Genomic DNA, 23317 nt, shown 5'->3' on the forward strand with positions numbered 1-23317 from the left:
TGCTTTAGTGGTAGTGCAGTGAAGTCTGTAAGCTGCTCACTTTGTCTTAAATACTGTTGGGTTTTGTAATATAAACACTTCTGCATTAGTACAATAATACAGCAATTGCTAAGAGAGAGGTAATATGTTTCTTACAGCAGAAATAACTTAGTAAAAGAATATGTCATAAAGTTAATATTGTGAATGTATTTCTATGTGTTTTATGTATTATTTTGTAGAATGGTAATCCATGTTTGAACTACAAACTATTTGAGTTAGCAGCATAAGGGGCTGTTTACAGCTCTCAGTGTGTGTTCATGGGTGTGCACACAGACATAGCATCCTAAAATGACCATGGAATTGCAGTAAAGCAGGCACGGTCAGTTTTAGCATTTTTATGTCAAACTGGCTGCAGGGCCATAGAATATAATTAATCATGAAAGATATGTAGATTAGCTCAACGTGACTGGATCAATGTTTCTATTTTTTATAATGTCTCTCACTTTAAAGGTCTGTTGCTGTGATCACTGGTACCAAGCAAATATCTTTAATGGGGAGGAATGATTTTTACCTGTATATATAGTCATATTTCATCCAGCTGTTGAAATGTTTCCTAGTATACTAGCACTGGTTCTTCAACAGCAAAGTGTTAAACAAGTTACGTGCCACAGTTTGTAGAAAGCTAATATGCAAAGGCTTAGATATGGATGGAAACAGAGCAGCACTGGATCATGTAACAAGTCTGGCAGAGACTGTAATTCATGGATTGGGAACCTGTGGTTCTCCAGCTGTTGCTGCACTACAACTCCCACCATCTCTTCCTATTATGCATACACTGTCTGTGACTATTGGGAACTACAGTTCAGCAACATATAAAAAGTCCCAGGTTGCCTTCTGCTCTGCAAGGGAAGGGCTTTAGATTGATAATGCCTTCTATTGCAAAAGGTACCATGGGCTATCCCTCGTATTTCCATATAGCACTGGAAAAAATTGTTTTGTAAATGTTCTGCCACTTAATATAGGCTATAATGGGATTGACGTGTTAGTGCCACCATGTACCATGATTCCTAAGGTTACAATAAGCAACCATATTGGGGGGATGAAAGTTATGATTTCTGTTGTCAGTGTTCATCTCCTTGGATCACTGTAGATCTGAACTTTTACGTTCTGATGATCAACTGCTTAGTAAACCATTTACTTTTGTGAGCCGCAGCTCAAATTCAAAATTTTTTGTAAGCCACACTGTGCATTCATGAAAATCTGACATTGTGGAAAGGCTATATCTGTCCATCACTTTGTGTGGACTTTTTTTTTTTTGTACTGAAAGGAAAAAAAAACATTGAAAGTGAAAGAGATCATCTTAGTACATGAGAACAAGTTTCCTTATCGTTTTCAGATATTTTCACTGGGCATGGAATCACTTTGTTAGACTTCATGCCTTTTACAACTTTATTAATGAAGCTTACTGACCGTCACATTACACCTTAGAATTAGAATGGAGGATGATGTGTCACAAAATAGGTTGCCTAAAATTTTCTAAAGGATCTATCTTGGCTGGAGGTGCCACTGAATTTTCAAACTGAGAATTTTGAATGCCCACAGTCCCAATCTTTTCAGGCCAATATCAATATCAGTATCAATTGAGATAAATTGAGAGTTGATATTGATATTGAGAGTTGAGAGACTAGTGATTTTTTCCCCTTCTGTGCCTTTTTAGTAATTTCTACTTACCTATTTGTAAGTTTATTTGAACATGACCTTAGGGAAGACTCATACCAGACCCTTGTTAGGCTTTTATATGATTTTACAAGTATACTCATGGCTATCAGGCATCATTCAAATGCCTTCCCAGTAATTCTTAACATTTCTAAACAGGACCTATATTGCAGGAACTGCATGAAAAGACACCAGGGACTATAGAGATGGAACTATGAAATTCCATTTCCAGTGGTTACTGGAATATCTAGTAAAATGAAATAATGGGACTGATGTACCTTTCCATTGCATAGTCCTGCTTCCTGAGGATTGGTAGTAGATAGACCTTCCATAAGTTCAGAGAAAAGAACTTAGTCTTCCTGGAACTGATGACTCAGACAAGTTCAGAAGGAGGGCATTGCTATAGTGCTCCCTTATATGAGTTGTACCTAGCTGCTAAGATAAGGCTGGCTGGAACTTCCAGGCTGAGAAACCCAACTCAGCAGGAGCTGCTCCAGAGCTGTGCTCCTAAAGGTCTACATGGATAATATACTTCAGGTTTAAGTTCATTTCCTGGAGGCCCAGTTACCTCCTTGGGCAAGCACAGTTCATTGGAGGACCCCAGTAGTCTCCCATGGCATGCTGGCTGGGCTTGGCTTAAGTCATAAGGAGGCCTGGGCCAAGATGCACCAAAGTGGTTCTACGGAATAAGCGAAGGCTTGCCGGGAGAGAGGTAGATCACTAGCTGCTACTGCTTTCCCTGAATGAGTGCAGCTAGGGATGGAGAGATCATCTCCAAATGAAGTATATCCCGACTAGCTGGATTTTTATACTGAATTTATTCAGAGGGTCCTGCTGAGTCATCTCCTTGCCCAGGAGAAACTACACAAGGCTTTCCCAGGTTTGATTGTATTTGGGCTCCCTATAGGATTATTCCTTTCCTCTTAACTCAGTTTCTATTCTATTTAAGTGTCTAATCCAGTCAGTTTTTCAACAAGATATATACATGCTTGCTCTATGTCTCCATAATGGAAATTTTGGCTCTATAAGCAGCGTTGATATTGAAGATGAGCAAACAATCATATTTGTTGGGGTGGGGGAAGGGTAGAAGGATCCTCACAAACATTGTTCTTAAGTAATCCTGTGTCTCCTCCCATACTTGCCATGTTAATTAAGGAGTTTCCTTCTTTAAAGCCAAAAATGATGCAGTATTGGGATTTCAGGGAAGAGGAAAGGGCTTTTCTGGATTTCATTAGACTAGGGCTTATACTGAATCTGCAAAGAACCATTGTTATTGTCATCTGTAAAATCTGCATGTGGATTATTATTATTATATTTGTTTGTAGTAGGCCAAATTTCCAAAGAGAACCTATGGTAGAGGATGAGGTGTGAATGTTTCTGGACATTATCATTCACCTATTGATGTCATTGCAATGGTTTTTCAGTAAGGAATGGGACCTCAGGTTTTTGTGTGTTTTTTTTTTTGTTGCAGTTAGAATTGCTTTGAAAAACAGTAAGTGCAACCCACGGGGTCGATGCATTTTCACAATTCAGTTTACAGTGCAAGTGAAAATTGTTTCAAGCACTTTCTGTAAGTGCTTGAAATCAAGGTGTCATGGAGTTATTTACCGAAACCACAAAAATGCAAGAAACATACCCATACAGACAAGAATCTTTACAAATAACAGAATATTTATTACCAATAACTTTAAAAAAGATTACATCTGCTAGATCACTGATAAATATCATTTACACTGGGGAGAAAAACTACATAGGCTTTTTTTCTTTTGTTTTCTTTCTTTTGTGGGTTTTTTTGTTTTGTTTTTGTTTTTACATAGAAGTAACCATATCAAACAAAGAAAGGAACACAGCTTGAAATACTGACAATATTTCTCTGATTAACATCCCCAACTTACACAAGTGGAAACCTGATTATGAGTTATTTAATAAATATATTTTGAATGTTTTAAAAGTTAGTTTGTATGTTTTGGAAGCAAAAGAGACAAGTTACAGGAAAATTTAAGCTATCAGGAAGAACAAATTATAAACCTCTGCGGTATATTTTTAAAGTTGGGGGAAATAATTTAAAAAGTCATTTTTATTTTAATTATCATTGTTTCATCTGAGCATAATTACAAAATATTTCCCATAGTAACAAAAATCTTTTTCTATTAATATATTTATCTTGTAATTTCTGGCCATTTTCCAGTGTTCTTGTGCATGCACAGAATTCTGCACAAGGAGACTTGTATAGACCTTCACAGGTGCAATACAGCAGCTACATGCATTGCCAAGTCACTGGATTAGGCATTCACAAAACTCTGCTCCAGTACTAGTTTTACTGCAATGAATGGCAATTGCTTGAAAAAACATTATGATGGTTTGAGTTCATTTGTCAGATTTTAATGGTGGTTTATCAACATGGTAGAGATGTAGACGTAGTGGGCCCTGAAAGTTAAACCTCGATATTCAGAACACTCTAAAATAAAGAAGCTATTTGAAATTCAATGAGATATCTAGACATACACTTTGTTTTTTAAAAGGAAAAATTAATTTTAGAGAAGTTATTCTGTTATTTATTAGACTTTTAAAATGACCCCTAGTCAAGCAAGATCATATAAACATAGAACATAGATAATCCTATAATTCAGTTTATGAAACCAATCTATAGAGAATTGTAGATTACATGTATTTGTCAAAAGAAATTTATTCAGAAAAGAAATCAGCATTTAAAGCCTTCAAGACTTCATGATTAAAATGGTGAAAATCCAGGATTTTATTTATTTATGTAAATCAAGGATAACATAAATTGTTGAACCGACAACTTTCAGATTTTCACCACACTCAGAATCTTGTCCTTTGCTATAGCAATGTCCAATATGCATTACATTAAGAGTGCTGACGCTAAGTGGAATGAATGATAATTTAATGTTTGTTCAATTTTATAGAAAGGTAAATCAGTACATTCAGGTAAAAAATTGTATTAAGTGTTACCAAAACATTATCATAAGGGAAAGAATGCTACAGTATCAACTTTCACAAAACCTGAAAGCAAACACATAGCATGTTGTTTTTTATTACTTTATTTATCTGATAAAAAATGCAGTCTTGTATGTCAGTGGTGGCATGATTCATCCCATTTGGCATATGTGAAGGGGATCCTGAAAAGTTACTATGCTGAATCTTCCTCTTCTGTCTGTCTGTCTCTCTCTTCCCCTGCCCCATCTTCTAGATGCCTACCCTGGTTGGCAAGGAACATGATTGTTATGCTTCATTATGGTTGCTCAGCTTCCTTCTTTGGGGAAGCAGCCTGTGAATTAGAGTGAGCCACTATGGAAGCCTCAAGATATAAGCAATGTTCTGAAGCACTGAAATGCATTGTGCATAGCTGCAGCAAATTTAAAGACCTGAAGGAGAAGGCAGGCTTCATCAAATACCCTGTGGGAATCCTTTCCATGCCCAAATAGATACACACACACACACTGGAAAGATGGACTGAAGCTAAAAGAATTCTGAACGTGTGCATTCTTGTCAACCTATACAATCAATTCAAAATCAGTTACTGACAATTATGACCTTCTGGCATGAAACATTCCAAACTATATAGTTTTGCAATGATAATGTCATCAATAGCATTTCATAGCAGAGGGGAAAAAGAAATTAATATCTACATCATATATTAACTTTAAAAAAGTCTATAAAACACTAAATATATAATAAAAATATGCATATAAGGACATATGTAAACTGCTTTGGTAACATCGTATTACAGATGTTTTCAGTGCATTGCAGAGTTTCCAAGGAAACTGCAGACAAAGATATATTTGCTTTGAGGAAGTACTGTATAATGCCATTCCTAGAGAAGCATAAAACATTTTTTTTTCCAGTAGTAAGATGTACTTGAACAACAATATTACTTAGTACTGGGTGGCTTCAAAACAACTAGCTAAATGTTGCTTAGTTATATTATAAACAGGAAGTCCTTTCAATATTTTTTGTCATAAACTTGATCTCGCTGTGAGGGAAATCATTATTGTGCTGATGGCTGACAGTGTACAAGCATTTGAAGTTGAAGCTCCTGACCCTCTCGCATATGCATCTAAGAGAACAAAGAAATCAAGATGTTTAATATATCGCAACTTCACGACCTGAACAAATGAATGAAGCTTCTGCCTCAGATGTCAGGCACACATTTCTACTCAGCTGCTTCAGATAAAATACTCTTATATAAAGACTGCAAAACATGCTAAATATGTCTAAATAGAGGGGAAAAGATTCCTCTGTTTCAAGCTTCCACTGCCATGCAAAACTGTTCCCTTTTCATTCTAATGAAGGGAGGGCTTGTACAGAGGTAACCTTTCCATATTTCTTTGCCGTTTTCACTATTTTCTCTCTATAAGATAAAGATGGTTTGAAGTCAAGCTCAGGTGATAACCTGAAACAACCACACAGTTTTTCTAGTAGCAATGTAGGAAATAGTTCACTCCTGCCTTCCTCCAGGAAGTAGCTAGCTGCAAGTCTGTCATATATCTTTCATAATCTTTCATACATGTCATATATTTTTCATACAACTGATGAAAATGTTCCTAGTCCACACAGTCTTATCTCTCAATGAATTTGGGAATTTCAACATGCAAGAAGACTCTGCAAATATTTATGACAACAAATGAATTAAGTGAGCAAGGAAATGATAGCTTAATGTGCACACTTGAATACCCACAGAGTCAGTGACTACAATGGATTCTATTTCATTTTAATTTTCTTCTGGCAGTATTGTTTTAGATATTGTTAGATCCCCTAAAACAGGAGTAGTATTCCACCCGTGTAAAGATATGTTCTGGTGCAATGAATAGTTTCACCCTCAGCTAAAATACCAACCTCAGGGTCCAACAATTAAAACCTTAATGACATATGAAACAAATAAGAGTTATTCATTGAAATGTTGAGTTGTGTGGAGTAGTCCAGCTTGTCCTTTTAGCTAGGAGGGAGCAAGGTGAGGCCTATTTCTCATGCACCCCTGCTCTAGAGTATAGTTTAATATTGGCATCTTCATCTTCTTCTCATCTGTGTCTTTTTGTCTTGCTGCGTGATTGAAATGTAAAATGAAATAAACTTGTATCAGACAAGATGGGCACTGAAACTTATTTCTCTGAATAAACCTGTGTATGCTACATCTTGTACAGTTTCACCAGCTTTCTGTACTATTATTTCCACTGAAACGCACACATAACATTATAGTCCAAAGTAAATATGCTTAAATGAAATAGATGGTGCTGTTTTATACCTGTACCGCTTCCAGCAAGAAGATACTGTTTTATGTTAATCCCTACCTACCAGCTTTGAAACTATGTGGAACACTTCTGGTTCTATAGAAGCTGACAGATTAACTCCAAGATGGTCTGAAATAAAAATCTGATAAGAAATAATAATAGCTCTGGATGGGCAGGCGTCTTTCTAAGTCAGAGCCGTTTAGCATTTTAAAGATATTGGGGATAAAACAGATTTTATCTCTTCAGTCTGAATGTGAAATTGCAGAAGTAGAAAGGAACACCATTTTTTTAAAAAGAAAAACTCATACACTTTATACTTAGATGAACCAATACCATAAAAAAAACAAAACCCTCTTACTTGTTATCTTTGGAATTCGAATCTGTTCACTGCTGTTGCCATCCCCTCCATCACTGAATGGCTTTATTTCTATAATGTAATCTTCATCAAAGGGCAGTGAAAGCTCCACAGATGTTTTGTTTGTTTCTATAATAGACATACTGTTTTGTCTGTTCCATCTATAGAACACCTGGAACATATATTTGATTAAGGGAAGATAAAAAGGATTACATTGTAATAGAAATAGTTTCTTTTTCTAGGCACATAATATAAACTCTTATGTTCTCTAATGAAAATATCTTGTTTTCTAGGGGTCACGTCTTATGGTGGATTAGAAGGAACTTCTGACACATACTGTTATTTCCTAAAGCTGTTCTTATCTTCATTAGCTTTGAGAGGTCAGGAGTTCCAGGAGCACGAGACATCCCTCACCTTCTGCGGTGTAGGCTGATTAGCAGGAATATATCAGGCTGCTTCCATGACAAAAGTTTAGCAGCTTTATTTTGTATGATTTGTACTTGCTGCACAAATTACCAAATACTAATTCTTGTTTTTGAATAATATTTTGGTGCCATTGAAACATAAAGGAAACATGCAGTTTTGCTAGAGGTCCACTCTGTTCCTAGATATATTTAGGGGTGCCTAATTATTTTAATAGAAAGTTAGTAATGGGCATAGGATTACAGCCCAAGTGAACTAACTCAGTTGGTGCTTCTGTTACATGATTTATGTTTTTCACAATTAATTCACATTAATTGTACAAATAACCATATTTTTTCCTGCCCATTACCTACTTTGTATCCTTTCACTTCAGATTCATTATTCTGTGCTTTAACTTGATCCCAGTTCAGTATAATCTTAGAGTCTGATGAATTCCATATAATGTTTCCAGGAGGCTGACTTGGAGCTGAATTTAAAACATAGGAAACTGAATATTATTAAGAAGCAAGATTTTTCTTACATAATCACATTGCCTTGCCTATAATGTATGTCAGGCATTCTGTGATGAGCACCTATATTTTATAAGTTAATGAACAGTTGGACAAACATATATATTAAAACTCAACAGCAGATCTAACATGACAAACTGATATAAAATAAAATAGAATTGAACAACAATTCTGTACACTGATGACAGGTGGGAGTAGGCCTTGTTCTGAACAGAAAACAAATATTTATTTTCCCTGGCCAGCTTTTCATTTTCTGTGTCTTAATTATAAGATTAAGGATGAAGCAGGAATGAATAGGGACATTCAGAAAAGTAGAACCAATTAATATACCTTGTTGAACAATCACTCATTCAGCTGCTGTTCGAAGTTACGATGGTGCTGAATGAGGGGGACTTATGATGGGTCCTTGTAGTTGCGGCCATTGCAGCATTCCATGGTCATGTGATCGCCATTTGCGACCTTCACTGCTGGCTTCTGACAAGCAAAGTCAATGGGGAAGCTGGCAGGAGGTTGCAAACGGTAATCATATGACCATGGGACTTGTGACCATGCAGGATTCGCCTAACGATGGCAACTGGGACTGCTGCAACTAGCATTATAAGTTAGCATGGTCGTGTGACATCGCCACTTTACGAACTTGTTCCTTAACAACAGAGTTGCTGGTCCCAATTACCATTGTGAAGCAAGGACTACCTGTACATTAAAATAAAAATCCTGTCTTCCCCCACCCCACCATACTCACGTGGCTTTTTGGTTGTCACATTGACTACAGCACTGGATGGTCCCATCCCTGCTGTGTTGTAAGCTTTGACAGCCAAGTGGTATAAAGCACTGCTCTTCAAGTTGGTGATTTTTGCAAAAGTCTGATTGGTCATGGTTTTCATTCTTCCAGCCTGCTCTTCTTTATCTCCATGTTTCCAATATCTAACCTACACACGCACACATACAAATGTATACTTATTTGAAATCTACAGCTGAATGAGTTTATACCATCTGCATTACAATTCCAAGTAGATCAAAGCTTCCCTTAAACGTTTAAAGGAATCCACATGTGCCCATTATGTAGGTTTAAATTGGCACTACCAAATTTCTAACTGTTGAAATTTATAGATGATAAAATACCAATGATAAAATTCATCTATTTTGAATGTTGTTATCATCATCATCATCATCATCATCATCATCATCATCATCATCATCACATCGAATTAAACCTCTGCTTGGGGCAAATCTGTTTTGGGCCAATTAGGTGCAACATTTCAAATGATCATATGCCCTATGTAAGCAAGGAACTTCCTTTCCATAATCCTTGGATTCTTGGATAAACGCCATACTGGTTAAAATTAGGGGTAAGCATTTCTGATTTTATATTAAATGAGATGTGTGCTATTAACACCTTTACTGCTAAAAGATTTTGCCATAAATGTTGATACAATTTTAATATAAACAACAAACAAGGCACCTTAGTTGCTGAAAAGATTATTTTTGGAACTTTCTTAGCTCTTCCTAAATCGTTATAGTGCCAGCATTTCAGGAGACAGCAGTCATTCTAAATATTTTTTCCGTGCGTGAAGAAAGTAATCCCTTTCTAGCAAATGTTACAACTAACAACTTTCTTGCCTGTATCACTTAATGTTCCATTTAATTGCATGTTTTCAGGATAGTGTATTCTCTACAGGACATAGAAGTAGAAATTCCCATTTTAATGTCTAGTTTAAAAAATATTTGTGTTTACTTAGGTTTCCTGTGTGCATGAGAAGAAAAACTACATTTGTGACACAGAACACAAAATGGTATTTAGGCTATATGATGCATAGTACAAGGAATTTTTGGAGGTAGCAAATAGCTGATTGTTTATACACTTAGTGAAAATCTAAGATTTTTATTTGCAACATGATGCAAGTGAAAATCTAAGATTTTTATTTGCAGCATGATGCATTAAGAACTGCAGCCATATGTTCCGGAAGCTCATTGATAGCAATGGGATCTGTATTTTGTTTGTTAATTGTTTTTTGTGCATTAAAAACTAATAAACATTATATGATGCCATAACATTCCTGAATGAAAATGTAATGTGCCTACCTCATAGCCCTGTATTCTTCCTTTGCTCTGGGTCTCTGGCAGCAAAGACCAAAAGACTTCTATGTCTGAAGCAGAAAGGCTTTTGGCAAAGACATTAGTGGGAGCTCTGGTGGGTTCTAAAGAAAGCACAGTGATTAGCTGTAGGTTCATCACACCTCTTAATATCTTTAATTTTGGAATCCACAAGAAAAAATCTGGCATAGATGGCTTTAGGCTAATTAATGTGGTTTACACATGATCAGAGCTCTCAGGATAAAGCTGTTGTGCTTGTACACAACACCCAGTCATCCTACTAGAAGGAACTTCTGTTTAAGCCATATCAAGATTTTGTTATGATCTCCAATTTATAACATATAAGGCCAAGAACAAACTGAATGGTTTGTTTTTACTCTCAGGAGGGAACTAGAAATGTGAATGTTGCTTAGCCTCTATTCTAGCTAATACTTGCATTGGTTTGAGGATGAGAAATGGCAGGAAAAAGCCACAGGGTTGCCTTTTTTTAATGGCAGCTTCATCTCTAACATAATTTCTAATCAAGTTAGACTTGTTACCATCTTTTGGCTTACAATAACTGTTTCTTGGATTCACCATCAATCAGATTAAAAATATAACTGATACAAGCAGACGATAAAATGAGGAGCAAAAGTAGAGAATATAGGTAGTCTCTGGGTTAAGAACGCCTGGTTTATGGACAACCCATAGTTAAGAATGGAGCCTTTTGTAGCAAAATTCGAGTTAAATACACAGTGGTTTGAGTTAAATACACAATGGCTCGAGTTCATTACATAATACTACTTATACAGTTTAATACAATAATACTGTTCCGGCTTACATACAAATTTGACTTCAGGACAGACCTTGGGAACGGAACTCATTCTTAAATGGGGGGACTACCTGTAGTATCGCTTTATTTATCAGCTATACTTTTATATCTGTCTAAAGTCTACTTAATTAGGTGGACATTAATTTTTTGCCTGCCATAAATTGCCAACTCTTACAGCCTGCTTGCATATACTCATGCACATGTGATAAAGTAATAACATGTTTTAAAAACAGCCTACAATTAACACATGAGGAAAATATATAGATCCCTCTATTGAGTTCATAGGTATTTGTGCATGGAAACTCTATATGTGGTTATAGAAACAAACAAACAAGAAATGGTAAGCATTTGGAAGAGGAGCTAGTAGGTCCTGACTATTTTCAGCTTTCAGATCTTTTGAACATGACTGTAATTAGGCTGAGCTAAGCCGAGTATTTTTAAATCTGACTGGCAGCCGATCTCCAGAGTTTTAGGCAGAACCTGTTCTTAAGTTAAGGCAAGACTTTATTTGACATTAATTTGAGACTGTGTTGATTAGATTCAGGTCTTTGAAGACTGAACTTGCACGGATTATGATTTACAACTGAGTACGACTATCTCCATTGTGGGGATTATCCAATTACGTTAAAAAAAATCAAGTAAGAATTTATTGCTAAAATTAATTTAGAGAAATATTACTGCCATAGTGAGATAAGGGAATAGTTTATAATTAGACAAGATTAATTCATGCTAAATTTCAGTACTGCTCTTCAGAGGATAAATGCTCAACAGACATTAATTATGCATATCTGTGTATATGTACACACATACACACACATAAAATAGGGCTACCAATTATCAAAAGGCTTTACAAAACATATTATCACAATCCTAATGTAATTTCAGAATAGGTTTAAACTCAATATGCAAACATGCTACAGCATATACTGCCAACCCTGATAATGGTGCCATTAAGCATTAAAATGAGAAATTAACATTTTAATTTGTGAAAATATTTTGACCTAAAAGGTCCTCTTAAACCTCTCAATGAGCAGGGTAACATAATGCATGTCTCAAATGAATTATCTCATTCTTCAAACAAAATGTCACCATGATTAATATTAATTTACAAGAGAATGAATCCTAAAATTGGGTACATGCCGTTTCTTAGCAGCATATGTGGACATTAACAATACGAGGGGTGCGAGGCCATTTTGAAAACAGCCAGCTTATCATATACTGCCAGATTATTTGGCTATGCTTACCTTCGTCGGCTGAATAAACAACTGTGACAGGGCTGAAAGGACCTTCTCCTTTGTTGTTGTACACTCCAACTTTAACTTCGTATGGTGAAAATGGAGGTAAACTCTCATTCCGAAACACATATTTGGAGGCATCAGGCGAAACCACTACAGTCTGCATCCAACTTATTGTACCAACCGGGCGGAAGGCAACAACATAACCAAACCCTCCTCCATTTTGTAACTCTTCTGGCACTGTCTGTAACAAGAGAAGAAACACGGAAACAGGCTGATGAATAGGATGTGCTTAGAAAGAGGCACAGCCACATTTATCCTGGAGAAATTTAATAGAGCCAAAGAAGTTCACCTTGTAACATTTTTTCCTGGCAAAGGAAATAAGCACTCAATTCTAAAAGCATCCTATGTTTTATTGCTAATTTGTTGCAGGCCATTCATGTCCTTTTAATAGCCTGCTTCCTCTTTTGAAAGCCTTTAGTCCTAAAATAGCGTAAGCCAGAAAAAGAACCAACCATAGTTATAAACATTAGAGACAGTTAGTAATCAAGGCAGAAGCATCTAACTGCCATCTGCAAAGAGATTATTGCAAGTTTATTGTCTCCCATAAATGCATTAGCTGTGGTCTGATCCAAGTAAAGGTTATACTCAAGAATGGAACAAACTGCTTATGCAGATGGAGGATTACTTTCTGTTTTATATAGCAGCTATAACTCTTGACAAGAATAGCTGAGTAGTATCCTTCTTTAGCTCTGAGTCACAAATGTGAGCAAGGCTTCTATTACAGTACCCCAATAACAGAATAAGAAAAGAGCTTTAGCTTAGGTTTTTCTAAAAGCATCTTTGTGGATCTTGGAAATTGTTCTGGTTTTTTAGCATCACTATAAATGGAAAATTGATGCCTGAGTTTTTCCAGTTCTATCAGTTACATTCTCATTTCCATGAGGTATTTTCTAGTTCTTGCTTGAAATGAAGATGTACCAAACATACTCAGGGTTGGCTGAACTATTAGACAGAAAGAGAAAACCACTTCAGGATGACAGATGATGAAAGGCTTCAACCCTCAACTCTTTACTTTAGTCATTGTGCTCCATATTGGGACTGTCCTGCACCTCTCAGGTGTCATAGGAAAACATGTTGGCTGGGGGAATTCTGGGAGTTGAAGTCTGCACAGCTTAAAGTTGCTGAGGTTTAACAATGGTCTATCCAGTAAATTTATAATGCAGAATGTAAGAGGAGGGTATACCATCTTGTTCGTTGCTCAGGCAGAAGGGTGATCTTACAAAACTTCTATATTGCCCACCCTGTTCTCCTATAGCCTTGATCTAAGGAAGGGCTGATACAGATGAGCAAATTGTCTTCTCAACTTGCATCAGTATCAATCTTGTAAACAAGGAATATCCAATAAGCTTCCTCAAATTCCATGTGGTCCAATCAAAATGTGAAAACTTTGAAGCAGATGGTGGAAAATGAAAGTCTGATAAAGCGTACCTATTAGGATTAAAACAGTGCTGGCTGAACTGCGAAATTCTGGCATGGGATAAGACTGAAATGGTCATCTCACATTTAGTGTAGGATGCTGCTATTTCATCCCTGAAATCTTTCGGTAGCCTCTCTACCTCTGCTAGCTTTTCCTGAGGAGCTATTTTGGCCCTAAGAGCCAAGACCTGATTGTATGAATTACACACAGATAACTTCACCCAGCTTGGAAATTCTCCGATATATGATGTCAATGCAACATATAGTCCCCAATCTCTTAATGGTTATCTTTCCGGATACCTGTTTTTGTTTGGTTTAATTGGATAGCACGTAAGCCCTATTCTTTATATCTTTATATCATGAGGAGAGAAGGTCAACAGCCCTGGATTCTTCATCCTGCTGGCAAGCTTGCAGAGATTCTTGACTGTGAGCTGCTAGACTCCTGTTTAAAATGCTTTTTTTTGGTGGGGGGGGATGTAACAGTTTTTCCTTTGGATTTTATGTTTGGACAGTTGGGATTCTTGTGCTCATTCTTTGAGCTCACAGTCAAACAGTTAGCAATAAAGGTTCACTGCTGTGTTATATTATACCTGAATGATTTTTTGAGTTGCAGTGGTTGGGAAGTGTCACCAGTTACGACCTACCATGCATATTATATGATTCATAGTTGTTTGGTTCCTATATACAGTGGTACCTCGGTTCACGAATGCTTCTGTTCACGAACAATTCGGTTCGCGACCAGCACGTTTGCAAAATTTTGCTTCTGTTCGCGAACTCTGCATCGGGTGACGAACATGACCCGTGGCCATTTTCCCTGCTGTGACACATGGTCATGGCTTCCTGTAGGCGAGATCGCGGTCGCAGACAGACACTGGCTGTGAAGCTTTTTGGTGTGCTTTTTAGCATGGCTCCAAAGAAAGTGCAGAGCAAGCATGGTGGTAAAAAGAAAGTGCAGAGCAAGCATGGTAAGAATAAGGTTTTGAAGAAAATAACCATTGAATTGAAGAAGGAAATTGTAGAAAAGCATGAGCGTGGTATTTGTGTGACTGATCTGGGCTCGGAGTACAAGATGGCGAAGTCGACAGTCTCGACTATTTTGAAGAATAAAGATGCCATCAAAGGAGCTGATGTGGCAAAAGGAGTAACGACATTAACCAAGCAGAGGACACAAGTGCTGGAAGAGGTTAGTGTACTAACACTTAGTGTACTAACACTAGAGGTTAGTGTACTAACACTAATGACGTTAACCAAGCAGAGGACACAAGTGCTGGAAGAGGTTAGTACAAACACTTTTGTTAGTGTGGTTGAATGAGAAACAGCTGGCAGGTGATAGCGCTAGTGAAGCTATGATCTGTGAAAAAGCCAGGAAATTGCACAGTGATTTACTACAAAAAAAAAAAACCCTCTGCAAGCGCAGCAAGTGAAGAATTTAAAGCCAGCAGAGGCTGGTTTGGTAAATTCCACAAGAGGAGTGGCTTCCACAGTGTGATAAGACATGATGAGGCTTCCAGTTCTAACAAGGCTGCTGCAGAAACCTACAAGAAAGAATTCATGGAATTCATGAAGGCGGAAGGATACGTCACTCAGCAAGTGTTCAACTGCGATGAAACGGCTCTTCTGGAGGGTTATGCAGCGCAGGAAAAAACAAGTGACATTAGACAGATTTTTCGCCAAAACTCAGCCTGCAGCTAAGAGACAAAGAAGAGAGGAAACCCCTGAAGGAGATCTCCCCGATGTCCTTTTGGAGGGGGACTCTCCCTCCAAACAATAACCGCCTCCCCACCTGCCTTCCTGTCCTCCACACCAGAAGTCGCCTCAAGCAAGGTTAGTGTTCTCTCTCTTCATACTGTACTGTACTGTACTTTGTTTCATATTTTTGTGGTTTTAAAAAAAATACATATGGTTCAGAATGGATTAACTGTATTTACATTGAACCTTATGGGAAAATTTGATTCGGTTGGCGACCAAAATCGGTTGGCGACCAAATTCATAAGGGTCAGAACGGATTAACCGTATTTACACTGAACCTTATGGGAAAATTTGATTCGGTTCGCGACCAATTCGGGTTGCGACCAGAGTCGCGGAATGAATTAAGTTCGTGAACCGAGGTACCACTGTACTGTATATTTTGTGTACCTTGTGTCTTGTATTTGTGTGAAGGCATGAATGGACATGTATGAAAAATGGCATATGTGAGGCCTATTCAAGGCAGTATACAGAGGCGGAAGGATTTGCTGTGATAGATTTCAGCTACGTAACGTGGAAAAATATCAGAATGACAATTTCTAAGAATGCTAATCAACAATTGGCAAAAGAAAAGGTGGTTCTCAAGTGGATAAGGCAATAAGGAAAAATAGGTGGTCCAGAATGTAGAGGCACATTCAGCACTGGGTGCACCATGAAGTGTCCACATAACACCACTGCTGTGTGAGCTGCATTGGCTCCCAGTAGGGTTCTGGGTGCAATTCAAGGTGCTGGTTGTCACTCTAACAGCCCTACTTGCAGGGCTGCCTCTCCCCAGTGGTTTCTGCCCAAGCCAGCAGATCTGGCAAATTGGGCATGCTCCGCATCCCCCCAGTCAATCAATGTCACCTGTTGGGTCCTAGGAAGTGGGATTTCTCTGCCACGTCACCTGCCCTATATACTCCCCCATCTTCCTGAGGAATGGACAGCTCCAACCTTATTGGCCTTTTGGGAGGTCAAGAAAAGCTGGCTCTTTCCCCAGGCATTGGGGCCAGGCTGTTAGTTTGGGAGCTCTGGTATGGATGTATGGCATAGGTGTTTTGTGTTTTTAATGAGAGGGCCTTGCCCCAGATTTTTTTGTGGTTTTGTTTTATTATCGTTAATGTTGTATGTGGTATGTTCACCACCCAGAGTTTTGTCAGAAAAATGGGAAGCCTTACAAATTTGACTAATCAATAAATACTGAGAGGCATGAGAAAAGTATCTGCCTATGATTGGCCAAGTCTGTAAGAAGTTATAAAAATAGGCTGGACCTGTAAGTGCTTCAGAGCCATCATATAGAATATGGTAGACTTCCCACCCTGACTCTTTTGGATCTCAAGTCCAAACTGACCAGCTAGACTTTGACTTATGAAGGTATTTGTGTGTGTGTGTGTGAGAGAGAGAGAGAGAGAGAGAATGAGAGAGATATAAAAGGATTTCACGATTTTAGTTCAGAAATTGAACAACCAAAGTTGTAGCCACATTTGTTTCTATGTATTCACATTCTCTGGATAAATAAGAACAAGTAGCACTGAAGGTATTATAAAAAAACTTCTTTATAATCCTCTACATGAGAAAGGAAGGTAGCAATACTGTAATGTTCCCTTTCTTCACCTCTTTCTCAGTAAAACTCTTAAAGCACATTTATTTCATGCTCACATGTAGTAGTAGCAAAGCCTATGCCTTTGAAACTGTCCAAACTGTTGGATCACAGATTCTCCAGTTTCTCACCAATGCCTCTTTCCACACATTTGTGTGTTGCTTCTACTTTATCGATTGAAATATAAGGTGTAAATTTTGAAGCAAAGGGCATGACTACTTTAATGATGATGTGAACATAACAAGACTTGTGTTGAAGTGTGATGCAAACTACTAGCAAGCAAGTAGTCTGATTTTGAGGCAGTTTACTTGATAAGAGGCCTGTTTGCAAAGTTTCTAAGTTTATTAAGTTTCATCACATTTCATTATATTAATTTCATAAACAACATTCCTGACAAACCCATTAAATACATTTTCATTACTGAAAAGAAGAGGAAAATAAGTTGGCCTTAGCAACAATGAAAGGAGGGTTGTAGCTGGTTTGCTATCCCTCCCAGCGGATAATTATCCAAAAACTGTCTTCCTCCTTGATCATAGTTCGAAGAGAAGGAAAGAGAGAGTGATAGAAAGCTATTAATCCGACACGAGCGCATATATAACCAGCCCAACTCTCAAGCAGAGATTTGTGACATTGATATTCCATCAGTTGAACAATTATGCCACATTGGCTCACATTCAGAATAGCTGAGTTAGCGCTGGGTTAGAATGATCTGATCAATCTAACGACTTAAAAAAGGGGAACAAATAAAAATCTAAAACTTCCCTAGCTTATTCCCAGTCTTACTTGCCAGGTTCTAATGCTACAATCCCTTTGGATTTAGGAGACATAAATATGAGAAACAGGAACAATACATCATTAAAAAAAAAACTTTGGATATTACTCCCTGATGTAACCATTGCAAGCCAGAGATAGTCAGCTGGGCATTAAGAAAACAAATTATTTCCCTCCTGAATCCGTACATCACTTACCTCCCATGTTATAACCAATTCAGATTTGGTGCCACCACCTCCACTGACATTGGCTGGAGTGACTTCAGGAACTGCAAAAGGGAAGACAAATACTGTATTGCAGTGACCAGGCTGAAATGCAAGCACTTTGATCTATCTGATCTTAGATATAAAGACGTTAGGACTTAGGACAAAAACAGCTGTTTGAGATTTCAAGGCAATTTGCATAACCAAATTTGCTTTTCCTAAATTTTTCAGATTTTTTTGTATATTGTATATTTTTAATTAAGACAAGCTTGCTTTTCAATGCAATATTATTCATTGTGCTTTTCCTGCAGAATTGCCTTGGCACTAATGTCCTCAGTGTCCTTGCCACTAATGACTTCAATCAGCTTTCTCAAACTGTGGGTCATGACCTCAGGTGGTGGTAAGGAACTGTGAAGGAGATCTTAATTTTTTAAAGAGTTACATCAGAGACAGAATGAATCTTGGACTTTTGAGTATTGCTAAGTTTACAAACCAGTTTTTACACGAGTTTTCTTTTCTTAGCAAAAGCATGAGGATTCTATGAGCCATTAACAATATTGTAATGTATTCTTTAAATAATTATTTTGTTACAGAACATTTGTTTTTCTTTTGGAAATATTCACGTCTCTCTGGTATCTCTGCTGCCTGTCATGTGATATAATCTGTAGTCTTTGCATCATTTGTAAAACTGTACATATTAAGTGTACTTAGAAGGGAATTTCAGTATTTTTATTGGTGATTTTTAAATGTCAAAATTATTAACAGAAAAGAGATAATTTTTCTTTTGGAAACAATTCAAAAATGAGGGGAAAAAGAATGAAAGAACTTTTTTAATAATAAAAAACAGAAATATAAATCATAATGTAATACATTAATAGTCTAAATCATAATCTAATGTATTAAGAATACTTATAAAAATGCTCATCAAGGGAAACAGTATTATACATTTGTAGGTCACATAATTTTCATTTATTTTTTTAAGAAATGTATACAGCTGCTCATTTTGGGCAATGCAACTGTGGGTGGCATACATCAAAAAGGTACAAAAATACAATTACGGTGAAAATTAGAACTACTACAGTTGATGGGCAATCAGGAACCCATGATATGCATTATACTTCTTCAGGTGGGAATTCTTATTCTGGCCCCCAGGAGAATTTTTAAAACAAGATGACCAATAATATATTCAGAGGCCAGTTATCTTTGGCTAATCATTTTAAAAATTATTCCTATAGCAAGTCTCATTTTTGCATGAAAATATAGTTTATTATAAACATACATATGAATAATAAGGCTGATTCAACAGTAGGTTGTTTAATTAACTGGATAATTTACATGTCTTCTGCTTCCCTCACAGATATTGGAAAAATTAAAGTTATAATATCTACAATGATTTCCTATTTCTTTAGAATTAATTCTAAAATAATATTGTACCCATGTTTTTCTTTTTTCTTGTTTCTAAATATACAACAAACAAAATGTATTAATTTAATAACTTCAGAATATGTCTGTTGTTTTCCTCCAATGGAACAATATTGTTCCATTGTACAATAGTAGTACAATGTGCGTAAAATTTATCAAATATGACAAGAATAAAAACAAAAGGTTGAAAGGCGACTATACTAGTTATGATAATTTTATCACATATCTGATATGGATCTAGTAAAATATATGCTCAACTGACATCTAATTTGAAGAACTTATTATGGTTCCACAAGGAACCAGAATAATTGTTCTGCTTTGTTCTATTATCATCAAATTATTATCTGTATGTACTAAGCACTGTATGTACTAAGACATATTTATAGGGCAGATTTCGTGGAAATCCATTTTTACCCAGCGGTTTGATACACAAAATCATACAATTGGGAAAGGCAACTTGGGCTGTCAAGTCCAACTCCCAGTTTCATGTGGAATCCAAATTCAAGGAGCCCTAACTAATGGCTCTCCAGCCCCCAATTGAACACATCCAATGAAGGTAAGCTCACTGCCATCCTTAATAATTTCTTTTGTCATCAAAGTACACTTAATCTTGGGAAGATTAGTACTATGCAATATGCCATCATTTATTGTCATTTTTAGCTAAAATAATTTTGAAACATCAGATGAGGAGGGAGCCTGATGATGCCCATCAACAGTTGTCTCTTTCACAGAAGAAAACACAGCCAATTAGAAAACAGATTTTGTGATTGTATTACATTAAATTCATATCTCCCTTACTTGTGAAACTATTTATGCCAAATACCTGCTTTACTCAAGTGCTTTGTTCAATATCAACAAATACTGATCAAAATATTGTTTCTTTTTCTAATCCAACTTACGGGCCTCTTCAGTTCTTCGTTTCTCTGATGGTTTGCTTGGCTCTCCAATTCCAATAAGGCTGGCAGCTACTATTCGGAATTCATATTCAACCCATGGGTTTAAGCCTACCACTGTTGCTGTAAATGTATTTCCATCAATAACATCGGGCACTAGAAGAGATGTTGTGGATCAGGAGAGAGAGTGAAAAACAAAACTATACCTGATAGTCACTGTATAATTAAAAAAAACATTATGTATGTTTGATTTTAAAGGTTCAAAATTTAATGCTGAAGAAACACTGCATAGCAGGACAACAGAACACAATCTGAACAGAAATAATAGGCTATGATACTACAGAACTTAACTATGAGCTGCTTGGTCTTATTTTTCGTGAATACTGAATTTACGGTAACAAAAATCAGTGCAGAAGAGGTTGCAAAATCAATGCTAAGCAGTTGATTGCCTTAACTGATTAGTTATAACGTAAGGAGAATGTCTATCTTTTCTCCTTTACTTAGCTCCTGAGGCAATGGTGGAAATACCAGCAGGTCTTTTACAAACTCATTTTATTTAGGTAAATAGGAATATGACTATAAAAAGCCATAATATCAGTCAACCTACAATAGTAATGTCAATATTGTGGCTGGCAGGTAGCAGTTTTTTAAAGCAGGATCCTATTCATGCAGACTGTGATCTTTTTCCTTTTCAAACCTAACTCCACTTGTGGGGAAAAAAAATGCTGAGCAATTTTGATGGAAATAAAAATGGTTTTGGGAATGGGTGCAAAGGGCTAAACAAGGAGACTGAATAGAATTAAAACAATGAAATGTTTTGGAATGAAACTGAAGTAAGGGATCACTGGAAGGAGTACTATAGATATATGTATGAGGTTGATAATGAAATTGTAGAATTGAAATGAATGCTGTAAGTACAGTATTAGGGTCCAAGGAAAAATTCTAAAAAGGAAATAAAAAATGCTGTGAGAATGTTGAAAATGGTAAGTCTGCAGGTACAGACGAAGTTACTGGAAAAATCTTAAAATATGGATGTGGTTTGCCTATTGATTGGCAGTATCACTTGTCTAACTCATGTGTAAAGACTGCATTTGTGCCTGACATAGGAAGAATGACATTGTTTTCCTATTCAAAGAAAAAGATAGCTTGCAAATCTGGGATGATGTTTGGCAGGATTCTGGCTGAAAAGATAGGAGTGTTAATGATGAGCAAAATTTGATAAGGGCAGTGCAGATTAATTTTGCTATCTTTTTTTAAAAGATTTTTTAAAAGATATTTTTAATCCTGCCTTTATTATTTTTATAAATAATTCAAGGTGGCGAAGATACCTAATACTCCTTCCTCCTCCTATTTAGAAGGCAATTAAGGCATGTATGACTAGGAAATGTCTATTATATGCTTCTTAATTTAATGAAAGGGCATGATAAAGTGAATAGGCTTGATTTATGGAACACTTTGAGTAAGTACACAGTAAGAGTACATCTGATGGATGTAAAACATGTATGAGACTAAATGGCATGCTTAACTAATGGTTCAACAACAGACAGGGAATATGACAAAAATGTGTGATATCTCCATTGTTTAATGTATTCATGATGCTTTGGTGAAATTACATATAAAATTACATCAAAATTAGATATACATTTAGGAAATTAACCAACACACTTCTGTATTGGTTAATTTCCTAAATGTATATCTAATTTTGTATGTAAACAATGCTGTGTTGCTGCGTGAGAACTGGAATGATTCATTGTGAATATTACATAAAATTTATAATACAAGGAATATGGATCTGAAAATTAAGGTGGAAGAAGGTAGTTGGGTTAGAGTGAATGACTGCAAGTTATACATACATCACCAAACACACACACACACACACACCACCCTAGAGAAGTACCGTATTTTTCCGACTATAAGACGATACTGTTTTCTAAAATCCTTACCCTAAAAACTGAAGGGCATCTTATTCAAGGAAGTCAGCCGAGAATCGCGGTTGCAAAACTGCCAAACTTTGTTTCTGCAGAGAGGCTTCTTCCTATTGCTAGCCTCCAATCACGAGTGAAATAGCTTGTCTCCCAAACAGACTTCCTCCAATCACGAGCCTGATGTAACTGACGTCAGCTAATGCTGAACAAACCAATTAGAGGAAGGCTGTTTGCAGAGACAAGCTATCGGCAGTTTCACTCGTGCTTGAATGTAATCAGTTAAGCAAAAGGGCCTGGAAACAGAGCTGCAGAGAGATGGTTTGGACCTCCTCCCACCGAGTGTATCAGGTCAATGTTAACTAATTACTAAATAAAAATGTGTTCTGCACTATCTTTAAAATATTGATTTTTTAATTTTGGGCTGGAAAAGTGGGGGTCGTCTTGTACATGGGGGCGTCTTATTGTCGGAAAAATACGGTAAATGCATTTGTATACCTTGGAAAAACATTTACTAAAGAAGGGAAAATATATGGAGAAATTTTAAGATGTGCAAATGCTAGTTAACAAGGTAGTGGGAAGTACATGGTCTGTTAAGAGAAATCAAGGATTTTCAAAAGAAGCAAAAAGAATTGTGCATAAAAGTATTCTTCTGCCTACTTTGTCACATGAAAAGTTGGTTGTGTCAGGAAAAACTAAAAGCTGAATGGAGCAGGAATAGGGTGGTTAAGCATTGTGTACAATAAAAGAAAATAAGGTCAAGAAATAATGTGTGGTGAAAGAATATGGCTTGAATATACAAAGGGATAACTTGAATGAATGAATTGGTATAAACTAGATTTAGTTATATTTCCTTCTCTTTTTCTTATTTCATATCTTAATCCCTTGACTTACTATTTCTTATGTCTTGCTGTGCGCTGTACAATGTTGC

At 36.7% G+C, this 23317-nt stretch overlaps 1 protein-coding gene across 2 annotated transcripts in view; it reads right to left on the bottom strand.

The window, feature by feature from the left end:
• Positions 1-3407: 3407 nt before the first annotated feature.
• LOC103056103 (contactin-4) overlaps positions 3408-23317 on the bottom strand; it is a 247391-nt gene continuing 227481 nt past the window's right edge. For both annotated transcript variants that reach the window (XM_088134333.1, XM_088134332.1), the window contains 8 exons: positions 20471-20620; positions 18144-18214; positions 12381-12615; positions 10314-10429; positions 8974-9160; positions 8076-8188; positions 7303-7471; positions 3408-5773 (listed from right to left, as the gene is read on the bottom strand). In XM_088134333.1, the coding sequence (XP_087990459.1) occupies positions 5673-5773; positions 7303-7471; positions 8076-8188; positions 8974-9160; positions 10314-10429; positions 12381-12615; positions 18144-18214; positions 20471-20620 (1142 nt within the window). In that variant the 3' untranslated portion in view covers positions 3408-5672. The remainder of the gene's footprint in view (positions 5774-7302; positions 7472-8075; positions 8189-8973; positions 9161-10313; positions 10430-12380; positions 12616-18143; positions 18215-20470; positions 20621-23317) is intronic.

Source organism: Python bivittatus, unplaced genomic scaffold, assembly GCF_059951505.1.
Source record: "Python bivittatus isolate LINGU-HERP-01145 unplaced genomic scaffold, Pbiv_v1 ctg000080_np1212, whole genome shotgun sequence".
Taxonomy (NCBI): domain Eukaryota; kingdom Metazoa; phylum Chordata; class Lepidosauria; order Squamata; family Pythonidae; genus Python; species Python bivittatus.